The sequence below is a fragment of the Mustela nigripes genome, chromosome 2, assembly GCF_022355385.1.
Source record: "Mustela nigripes isolate SB6536 chromosome 2, MUSNIG.SB6536, whole genome shotgun sequence".
Classification (NCBI taxonomy): Eukaryota; Metazoa; Chordata; class Mammalia; order Carnivora; family Mustelidae; genus Mustela; species Mustela nigripes.
The window spans coordinates 77,956,011-77,968,061 of NC_081558.1; the positions used below are offsets into that span (position 1 = coordinate 77,956,011).

The 12,051-nt window shown below is 43.1% G+C and overlaps 1 protein-coding gene across 2 annotated transcripts in view; it reads right to left on the reverse strand.

The window, feature by feature from the left end:
* Positions 1 to 12,051, reverse strand: part of RARB (retinoic acid receptor beta) — a 165,961-nt gene that overhangs the window by 132,577 nt on the left and 21,333 nt on the right. For both annotated transcript variants that reach the window (XM_059390835.1, XM_059390836.1), the window contains exon 2: positions 4,142 to 4,290. In XM_059390835.1, the coding sequence (XP_059246818.1) occupies positions 4,142 to 4,290 (149 nt within the window). The remainder of the gene's footprint in view (positions 1 to 4,141; positions 4,291 to 12,051) is intronic.

The following is a 12,051-nucleotide window of genomic DNA, read 5'->3' on the forward strand; positions in this document are numbered from 1 at the left end:
CATAGTAACTCATTTTATACTCGCAGCAATATTATGAAATAGATGGTTTCTTATCTCCATTTTTCCAGATGAGAACAGACAGACACAGAGAACTAAAGATGTGTGCCCAAGGTCACAGAGTTATCAAATAGTCTAACTAGAATTCAAATCCGGGTATGCTTACTCTAAACTCCATAATCAATATAAAATATGATAAAGCCCCAAACTGTGCATATATTATAGCTATGAGCAATGACACGGTTTCTGAAGGACACATGAAAATCAGCTTTATCACTCTCTATTGCTGAACCCTCTTGGCTAACCACAACACCTGTTCACTTTATGTACTCTTTGTCCCCTGCAAAAAACTGCCATGGTTCAGCTGGAAATCCCCTAAAGGGGACATCCCAATGGTGCATCTAGTGGTTATGTTGCCATGGTAATGCTGTGTTAACACAGTAACCACTGGCCATTCCAAGAGGCGGACCATAACCAATTCCTTAAATTTGAATTTGAGAATGCCACTGTTACCTAAGAAAACAGAAGGTTCTCTTTCCCAAACAATAGTCAATAAGGTCATCCTGGTCAGGACAGGCTGAAGCCACCTTGGGCATTATTTCTTATAGATATAAACTGGGTTCTCTTTAGGGGTCCTATTTTAGAGCAGGGCTCGCAACCCAGAATACTGATCTTTGATCCCTAGCCAAGAAATGGGCCAGCCCTTATGGTCGACCAGGGACCCATGGTGTATCTGCTGGGAGGCCAAGAGGATAACATGCATCAGGCCCGTTATAAACACCCTACGTAGAGAGGCAGAATTCCAGAGGAGACGTTGGTTTTGATGCATTACCTTATTATCACATGGGAGAGATTCCTAGTAGATAATCTCTAACACAATTAAGAGTGAGAGGGAGAGAAAAGTACAAGCAGATGGAGCAGTAGGCAGAGGGAGTTGAGGGAGAAGCATGCTCTCCACCAAGCAGAAAGTCCACTGTGGAACTTGATCCCAGGATCCCAGCTGAAGGCAGATGCCTAACTGACTGAGCCACCCAGGTGCCCCAAATACAATTAACTTTGAACAGATTAGCAGAACTTAAACTGATATATCTCCTTTAGAGGACATTTTGGCCATTTGTATCAAAAACCTTAAGAATGTTCAAAGCCAATGACCCAGAAATTCAAATTCTACTAATTTATCCTAAAAAAAAAAAAAAAAGATCACAGATATACCTCAAGGCTATACATTAAAGTATTACTTGTAATAGAGAAAAACTGCAAACACTTTAAATGAACACAGAATTCATTAAATAAATTATGAAATAACCATAAATTACTACATTAATGTTATAACCACAAAAACTATGCAGTTGTTTACATTTTGATCATGAAAGACTATTAAATTTAAAAAGCAGATTAAAACCAGCATCTAACATAAACTTCTATTTTTCTAAAAGCCAAAAATAATAATACATATATATATGCACTCATAGAAAAACAGATTTAGCAGAGGTTTTCTCCCAGCATAGAACTATGGTGGTTTTAATTTTCTATTTTTTACATAATAAATTTTGCACTGTTTTAGTAACTCCTTTAAAAAAATGGTAACAATTATATTTAATTTTTTTAAATTGTGTTTCTCTCCTTTGGCTGTTACATTATTATACCTTGCCCTTATGGTTTTCAGTTCTGTGAATTCTACCACTATGTTTTCCCAGTAAGCCAAAATGCAGAGCAGTCTTTCTCAACAACCTAGGGGAAAGGCAGCCCATATTTTCAGAGATCCACCCACGATACAAAAACCCTCAAATCCGACAACTGGCTGACCAGCCTTATTGGGCTTTTACTCTGATAAACAGCTACACCATAACAAGACTCTGACTGCCTTCATCAAGTTTATCAACGTTGCCTGTTCTGGTATGGGTTTTGTTGTTGTTGGGGTTTTTCCTAAAAAGAGTCAGAGTCCAAAATTAAAACAAGAGGTCAAGGAAATTAGCTGACTAAGAGCTCATTAAAACACTGTGTACTGTACAGATTGTGAAACAGCTGAATATTGTAGGGCCTGGAATGTGGCAAAGAAGAGAGATGTGGGGTAATTTCTTTTCCCAGGACAGAACAGGAGCAGGTAAGCTGAGTTAGAATATAACCACATTCCGAGCCATTTCTGGACAGGACGTGACTTAACATTTTTTGAAATAAAGGAGTGTCTTTTCATTTCACTCCAAATGATCATTAGGAAAGGGTTTATTTATATATTGCACAACAAGTGGACAAAGTCAACTTGTGTTTGGCTGTGGCTGTCCAAAATATCAGGATAAAGTTAAGTAGGTTCAGCTAGCAATCAATAATAAAAGTAATAATTAGACGCACAAATGTTTGGCTTTTCATCTAGCTGCCAACTGGCAGCCGTGTGAACTTTCCTGATCACCTTATCTGAAGCTACTGGAGGAAAGGACACTCCTTTAAAACAACCAACACAATCCCAGAGGCAGAGAGATGTTCCCTAAAGTAGCCTCGCTCAGTAAAATAATCCATGTTTATTGCAGTAGCTTGAAAAGAGGAGAAAACTCATAATTTCAGGGGCAGAGTGACATTTCTGTGTCTGCTCAACCTCTATCTTTAAGCACCCACGACTCTCCAGACTTGAGTGTGGTGCTGTGCACTCAAGCTAGGACCCTATCCACTCTGGGGCATGGACTGTAAGGCATTCAGCGTGACAGACTCCATACTAAAATGATCCCGCTTGTCCTTACCCTGTATTCCTCCCTCTTAGAACGTGACTTTGCTGCCCTTTGCATTAGACAGTTGAGTTTCTGTTCCCACCTCCCAAGTCTCACCGGCTTATGACTTACTTTGACCAACAGAACACGTCAGCAGAGACACTGTGCCACGTGTGAGCCCGGGCCTCAGGATAACTCATATGCCTCTGTTCCTCCTTCCAGAACCCTGCCTGTGCAAATAACCCAGTACCAGCCCAACAGGCACTAGAGACCACAAGGGGGAGAGGTGAGACACCCAACAGGAGCCTTCAGTAACCCCCAGAAGCAGAGCCACGGAGGGAACCTGCAGCTGACTGGAGATACACAGCAGAGAGTAGCTGAGGGCAGGTGAACCACCCAGAGGAAGCAGGCTTAAAGTGCTGTCCCACAGAACCGGAAACTAAACGCAGGGTGGTCGTCTTGGGCCCTCCAGCTTTAGGAGGGTTTGTTACACCGTAGTGCCCAACCAATCCATATGCTGACAACAGATGCTAACTCTGACAAGCCAAATACAAAATGCCACAGGGCACCTGATGGGAGCACCTGTGATATTCCAGCATGCTGAAAATTGCAATGAATCATCCAATGGATCTATATACAGAACAGATCTGACCAGCTGTAGGAGGGACCCTAAAATGGCTGTCTATCTGGAAAAGGGCTAGCTCAAGACAGTCATAGCTCCTTTGAAAAACTGTGGATGAGCTGGATTTGTTTATGAAGTCATTCTTCGTTTCTTTTCTCTCTCTCAAAAAAAAAAAAAAAAAAGCAGCTCTTTCATTCAATTAAGACTGTTGGACACGATAGGAATTGTCTAGCTTGATTCAAAGCAGCCATATCCTCTCTGACACATGTTCAGCCTCCACCACTCCATAGGCTGGAATTTTAAATCCAGTTCTCCTGAATTTATGACACGCGCACACGGTAGCAAGTCCCTACAGGCTGAAAATCAAACTGTAATTCAAAGGCCACAGGGCTGAGGAAACAGCCAGAAGATAAATCCCAATTTCAACCTTGGATTCACAGCAAGTTGATTTAGTGGACTGTCAGTCATATTTAAAAATAAAATAAAACTACGAAGACAGCAGACGGCATGTTCTAAAGAGAAACAGGATGATGCTTTTCAGGACTCCTTCAAAAAGCTCTTGTTACCTGAAAAGAACTGTTCTGTTATTTTAAGGGCCCTAGAAACATTTGGCCCCCATCAGTCATTTGCAGAAGTTTCTGAGTTTTTAACTAATGAGAGAGAAGGAAGAAATGCAACCATCAAATACAACCGAGCCCCCCACAGTAGAGGTGGCATTTCAAGATGGCAAAGCAGCCGGTTTCTAGAGCTGAGCAGGTTCCCCCCACCCAACAGAGCACAAGGAAAAGGAACGCACGCGGGATGCAGAGGCGCGGGTACTGACCTTACAGCCCTCACAGGCGCTGACTCCATAGTGGTACCCCGATGATTTGTCCTGGCAGACGAAGCAGGGTTTGTACACACGGGGGGGAGGAAGTGGAGACGGAGGGCTCGGGACCAGTTCCTCAGAGCTGGTGCTCTGTGTTTCAATTGCTGTGGTGGAGATGGGTCGGGGTGGCGGGTGGAGGGGAGAAAAAAAGAGAAAATGGGTCATTTCATTTCTTTTTCACCAGCGAAATCATAGGTCCCAGTGCCAAGTTCAGCAAGAACACCAGCAAAAACAGGCCCACAAAAACACGGGTCGTTGTCGGCCAGGCTGTGGGGACATGGACAGGATTGTGGCGCTCTACCGTTCACAGAGCAAGCATATTTGCCCCTCTCCTTCATGGTGCGTCCCAGCACTGTGAGGGACATGATTTTCTCTCCATGCTGCCCCTGAGGGAAACAGAAACTGGGGAAGTGCCATGACTCATCCAAGATCAACAGGCCGGTTCGTAGAACCAAGACCAAAGTGAGATCTTCACACTGCAACACCCGGTCTTTCTGCTCTTTGTTTTCCTTAGCTTCTGATGCACATGGAGTCTCTGAAATGACTTTTTTGACCCAGTTGCTCACTTAGCCAAAAGTAAGTTTCCCAAGACAAATGGAGAAAATGCCCACAGCAGCCACTGGGCAAGCATCTGGGGAGGGCCATGCAGCCATGACGGATCGTCATTAATAAAAAAATCGGTAAGACCTTGGCTACTCCAAGACTGCTCCTTGGACCAGCGGCCTCAGCGTCCACTTAGAGCTAATAAGAAAACAGAGCATCAGGACCCCACTCAGGCCTTGGGAATCAGAATCTGATTTTGAACAAAACCCTCAGATTGCCAAATATACAATTAATGTTTGAGAAGCAGTGGGTTATACTGATGATGGCAGAGTCATTCTGCTCTTTTTCCTAGATTTAAAAATACAGGATTTCCCCATTTCATTTTTTAACCACCCAAATTCCATGGGAAATAGGAATTCACAGAATTTATTCTCCCATCCCTTCTTACCAGATTTATGTTCCAAGTCAAGACCTGGCCCTTTTCCTATCGCAGGCAAAAATGCACACAAAGTGTGATGGAAATGGGGAAGGGAGTGAGTGACCCAAAGTCATTCAGTAATGTTCCAGAATATTCCAACCTCCAAATTTCTTTACAATATACAGTATATTCCCCAGAGTGTAAGATTTCCAGTTGTTCCACTACTCACAATCTTCCAGACTAGATATTCTATTGACTTTATTGTCCGATAGCCAAACCTTCAGGAAGATGGGGCAACTCTACTTCTTACACACATTGTGGATCCATCCTCATCTCATCATCCTGCTACCATGCCAGGCCAGCAGGCCACCATCATCCCTCACCTGAGCTACTGCAACAGCCTCTTCAATGGTCTCCCTGTGCCTGTGCTCCTACCCCTGGGTCCCTTCTTCAAATACAGAGTCAGATAACCTTTCAAAAAGGTAAAAGCAATCCACCTCCCTTACTTGTCTAAGGCCCTCCACTAGTCGCCAATTAGATCAAAGTCAATCTCATTATTGCCTTCTACAAGGCTCTTTATGATACGGCCCCTTAGTAACATCAACATCACTGAGATCATCATTGTCATTTATCAGACCTCTAAACACTTAGCTTCTATTCCATCTCCTGAATAGGGCAAGCTTTTGTACCAACATAAGGCTACTGCACTAACCAGGTAAACATACCTGGAAATTCTCACACTGCCACATGTCTGGTGACATTTCTTCACCTCTTAGATCTTAAATGTCACCTCCTCCAAGATGTCTTTTCTAAGATGTCCCTTCTCCCTCCTGATCACTACACCCCATTATTTTATTTTCTGTAAAACCCTGACTAGTACACCAAAATTTAGAACGTTTGTTTATGCACAATTTTATATTCTACCTGTTACCTTCCAATTCCGGATTTCATGAAGCCATGGAACTTACCTGCATCATTTGCAACTATGTTCCAGGCCAAGAAGAGGTCCTGGCACATAGTAGGTAGGATATCTATAAATATTTGTGAGTGAATACATGAACTTTTCCCTGCTCCCTTTGCGTTTTCATTCCAAGTACTAAGTGCCCTTCTAAGGCATTAAGGTAAGACAATTACAAATCAAATAGCTTTCATATACTCATTTGCTTCTTTAAAAAATTAATTATCCTTTTGGAGTAGAATCAACTATAATTATAGTATTTTCATAATTCAGAAGTATCTTGGAATGAATTCATTACAGTGATGCAGGGCTAGCAGATAAATCTATTACAGTCTTTACTGGTTAGAAGATGTCTGGGACGAAGACGGCCTTTACTCTGGGCAGCTTGGCACCATTATGACAAGTATTCTACATAAAAGTTAGCATCCGAGAAGTCACTAAAGCTTATCAGATCAGCTATTGAGCTGTTAAGTGCAAAAGCAGTCCCAACACTAAGCTAATCAGCTTCATTGGAAGCAAATGAGTAATAATGACATCAACAAGAAAACAGTACTGGTTAAAAGTACGGAATAATGTGTGGCTCTTTGTTAAAATCTAAGAAAAACAAACATGCAGAGAATCACCCCCAACCTTCTACTCAGAGAAAAAGCATGGTTATCACCCCAGCATACACCCTTCCAGACTACTTTCCTAGCCAGATAAATGATTCCGGTTTGTTTGTTTGTTTGTTTACTAAAGAAGACTTTTACTGTAGATTTTGTTTGGGATTCTGTTTAACTTATTATGTCATGCGTTTATTTCCTTGCCCATAAATATTTTTCCTGCAGAACATTCCATTATGATGACCCTCTTTCTAACTAATCTCAACACATGCCTATTTAAGATAAATTCTCTGAGGTGTAATTACTAGCTCAAAAGGTATGGTTATTTAGAAATGTTTTGTTACTTTTTACTTCATGTTGATAAACCGACTTCTAGAAAGGCTAGGTCACTCCCCATATATCAATACAAGGGAGTCCTTCCCTAAATGCCTCCCCAAAGTCTTGGATTGGTTTTATTTGTACGGCTCTACTTCCACCCAAGTGTTTCAACAACTCTGACAGAGTTATGTCATCACCACCACGATCAATCCTGCATTGTGTTTGCCACAGAAGCAATGTGGGGTGTGTGTGTTTTAATGTTCTACTCGCTCGTGTAGAACAGCTAATCTGGCTTGTCTAGGAAAGTTGTAAATAGAATTCTGTTAGGGCTGGATTCAGCTGTCAGAGTTATGCCCTGAATTTCAAAAGTGGGTGGTAATTTCCATAAATATGTCACTTCAAATACATGTCCTAAAGGGAATCCAGCATTTCACCCTCCCAAAGAGAGGAAACAGAACTTGGGCAATTTAATGCCCAAGAAACTCAGGGCAAAGCACACTTTTAAAAAGGCAGGAGACCTCACAAACCCCAAAACATTTTACAAAGTTTGGTAAAAGCCTTTTTCTGTGGATAAGAGTCACTTGTAGCAAATGGATGAATCCAGAATGCTTTTCCTGAACAGGTGCCATGAATGGAAATGTTCTGTTGTCAGTGATCAATAGTGATGGCTCTAGACTTTTATTAAAGCTGTGGTGATTTCACCAGTAATGCTATGAACCTTTCCATGTTTGTGTGGTGGATGGTCATGTGTTCAATCACTTATTCTGCTGAGTAACTAGACCACAGCATGCCAGATATTGTGTTCGAGGCTATGGATGGTGCATGGTATAATGCCTTAGTCTTGATGGTTTTGCCAGATGGAAAATAAACCAAAAACGAGAATACAGTGGCTCTCTAAGCCGGTTGTACATTAGACCAATGTAGGTAGCTTTTAAACATTCTAATGCCCAGGTTGTATCCCAAAGCTATTACGCCAGACTATCTGGGAGTGGGACCACGAGTGTATAAATAAATAAACAAACAAACAAACCCAGGTGAGTCCAAATTGTAGCAGTTTGGGGACCACGGATATAATAAAATGCCAGAGAGCTAAAAGCCTTTTTGAGCCCAGAGAACTCAGAGGTGACCAGGCTGTGTTTTGAAGGATGAATGAGTTCTTTCTATTGAGGTTTGTAATTTAAACCCTACAAATGCCATAAATGAATCCCACACAAACATAAATAGGAAAAGCCTTATATATGGACAAGAAATAATCATCTTCAGAAAAACTGTCCCACTGATGGTAAAGAATTCAATATTGGTGCTAATATATACTCAAACAACCCCCTCCAAACTGATAATCGATGGTCCTGTATTTCCTTTGTGTGGTCTCTACCACAGAGAACAATGTGAAGCAAAACAGAAAAGCAAATCTCTGTGGTGTGGTTGAATGCCAAAGCTAGCCTTAAGCAAACACGTCAAGGCAAGTTCTAGAATTACAACCATGATACGGCATCAATATAAAAGCAGATCTGTACTTTAACGCAACCTCTGGACTCTTCAGTAAAAATATACTTTGGCCAAGTTTATTAATGCTCCTCTTCCCCTTCTATCCTCCCCCTACCACCACCACCAATACAGACAGTGGGAAACAAGGGAGGGGGGCAGCCTAGGGCTCCTCTCCCACTAGCCATTGTTGGTATTTAAGAGAGCTACACAGTGGTTGGCCATTGATCTGTTCACTGTCATCCTGCTTAAATCAATAATCTATTAGTCCCTTTAAATTAGAGTTAGATTCATCAAATGCCCTTGAGAGGTCTCAAACATCTTGTTCCTTATTCCAGGCAAGCACAATCAGTCTATGGAATGATAAAATTTTTGCTCAAAAACTCTGCAGGCTCAGCAGACAATGTGTCCTGTATTAGCTCATTCAGCGATCTCAGGCAGGCCAAAAAAGCAGTTTTTAGACTTCCCAGGGGGAAAAGAGGCTTGTGTCATTCAATAAAACAACTGCACTCCAACCATCCTGATGTGATTTCAGTTTGGGGAAGCAGTCTTTGAGGAATAATTTGGATCTGCTTTTTGCCTCATGCTTTTATTTATTTCCTTGCTTACTTATTGACTTACTCAGTTCTGTCTGGTGACTGCATCCCCAGTAAGCAGCAGCCTCTGATGTGGCATCCAAACTGCTAACCAGATGGGCTGCCCTGCTTTGTCAGGGAATGGCCAAGACAGAGGAACTTCTGCTATTTGGGGCTAGATGGATGCTTGGCTCCGTGGGTCCCTGCCCAGAGCAGAGTCAGCACCAGCGGTGCTGAGGGGGCCTCTCTGGGCTGCACACATGCGAAAGGAGACAGTGAGCCGAACCAGATCTGTGCCGACAGAAGCTTCTAGCCCGTATTTGAAACCTTTCCATTCCTGCAACATGGAGGTGGCGGTCACTAGGGAAACACAGCTAGAAACACCTTCCTTCTAGAAAAATCCCTTCCAGGTTTTGTTTGCCTTTGAATTAATGCTCCTCAAAGTGTGGTCCAGATCAGCCACCAGCAACAGAAATTCCTGGGTGGGTGGGGGTGGGGGGGGGCCTTTGCTTTAAATTAGCGATTTTCAAACTTCCTATGGCATAAGACCGTTTCTAACTTCCTCGCCCCATTCCTTCATGGGTGATAAAATTCAATAGAAACAAATCCCTGGGGGGTTGGGGGGGACATACATACAACATCAATTTTTAGAAAAAAAGGAATGAAATTGAACAAGATGTCTAAAACGCAAGCGACCACTTAAAGGAAAAAGCAAGCAGTATCTGACATAGAAGGACTCTGTCCAATTGCTGTAAAAGTTTCTGAACACGCGTGTCTGCTCTCCTCTCATCACATACTGGAAACAGGCAGTTGAGGAACTGGCAGTGGTCCGCAGATGGCACTCAGAGAAGCCCTACTCTGACGGGCTTCAGATCCAGCGGTCTGCAGACAAAACAAAAACAAACTAAAGGGAATCTCCACAGACAGAGCTGGTGTGAGAGCAGAAGACCAGCGCTCCCAAGTGACACTGCTTTCTTGAACTCTGCCACAACTCCAGGGGTTAATTCATCCCCCAAATAAAACAAAACAAAACAAGAAGGAGGAGAAGAAGAAAGGAAGAAAGAAAGAATTAACGCTGTTGCCTATTTAAGAGCACTTGGCACTCACGAACTCAACTCACCTGAGAAAACACAGTATAAATGTCCTTGTTGTTACAACACACCTGAGTGTCATTTAAACACACGGAAAGTCTCCAACAATAGCTCCCTTCACGATTCCTAACATGCTTGGCATTTTTCTAAAGGTTAGATTAAGTAGCAGATAACATTTTTAAGAGAGAGCACAGTATACTATTTTTTTTTCTTTGTGAGAACTAATTTAGTGCTGCCTAAACCATGTTGACAGATTTCGGGATTTTATGTTGGGCCTGATTAGCGGCAGGCAGGCATCAAACGTTATGAAAGCCCTGTCTTTTTACTAGAACCTTCCATGATTAAGACAGTATTTTAATGCACTCTCTGGGCAGCTGAGCCTTAAAAGAAAAAGGAGTTGTAAAGCAAAAGGCATTTCCTGCATGGCCCCGGGGGAATTTTGAGCCCAGAGCTCCCGGGACCCGGTGGGAGGGAGTAATTTCAGCTAATTAAGGGAGAATAGCAAAGTGTTGCATTTGGTCAAAACATTCAGTGGGGCTTCATTTTTGTTGGCACCAAAGAGAGCCGGTCTGGATTTTTTCCCCCTTTTTCTGTGGACTCACTGCAGGATTGCAAGGCCCACAGCTCACATACATTAGGGAGAAAGTCAAAGGAAACGCCAAAGTTCAACTAAAGTACAAGTAATTAGAACCAGATTCACCGCTGCCTGCGTGTCCGCATGCGCGTGCGAGCACGGGTATAGACGTTTTATTAAAATATAATTTACATGCCCCAAAACGTTAGAATGGGGGGAGAAAAGAGAAAAAAACCCCTCCAAACTGTCGCTCATTTAAAACCCTCCAAACTGTCGCCCGATGGGAGGCGGGGTGGGAGCTTGGGGGGGCGGGTAGGGAAGGTCAGCTTTTAATCATCTTTCAGGAGAAGCAGTTTGCTTCCACACACATGGAATTTGCAAATCTGTAAACCGCATTGTGAAGTTAGGTAATTGCCAAACAAGAAAACCTTTGCTTTAAAATTGTCTCCCCTCACTCTGCTGCTGGATTTCTTATTATTAAGCAGCTCCAATATTAGTCCAGGGTTTGGGGCAGTCAAAGAAGGGGTGGGGGGAGAGAAGGAAAACATCGACGCAGGCTCTGGCAGTCCTGACTCAGTAACCTGCCCGTGACCCTGAAGGAGTGTGTGTTTGCCCGGGTCACCCGGGATCCTGGCCCAGGGCTGGAGCTGGGTTATGAGAATCCCTGCTATTCTGACCACACATGCAACAGGTGCTGAACACAGGCAGGGGACAAAAGCAGGGGGCAGGGGACAAAAGCAGGGGCCAGGGGAAGACTTTGATTTTGCAGTCCTTAAAGAAAGCTTTGCTTTTCCACAGTTTCGTCCCCGGACCGGCAGCATCAGCATCACCTGGGAACTGGTTAAAAGTCAGGCTCTCAGCTCCACCGGAGAGAGGCCTGCAGAATCAAGAGAGGCATCTTAAAATCCCTGAGAATTCCTATGCACATTAGCAACGTTTGAGACACCATGAAATGTCTTGCTACTGCCCTAACTTCCTGAAAATCCCAAACATTTTGCTGAGTCAAGTTGGCATGGGAACTGTCATCTTGCCCTTTGCATAGGTCCTTACTAAATACTCCACCTTGTTAAGTACTTAATACCTTGAGAACTTCGGGCTCTGTGTTTGTTTACGCTCACCAGAAGCCAGAAGTCTTCGTTCTCTCCCACGGAATTCTGGCAGTGGATTTTAGCTGGCAGTGGGTTCAAAGTTGCTGGGGAAGAGCCTGAACAACTACTATCTGCTAGTTACTGAGCCCTTACTAGGAGCCAGGGCCTGTACTCCTTGCTTAATATGTATTACCTCATTTAACTCCTCCCCCC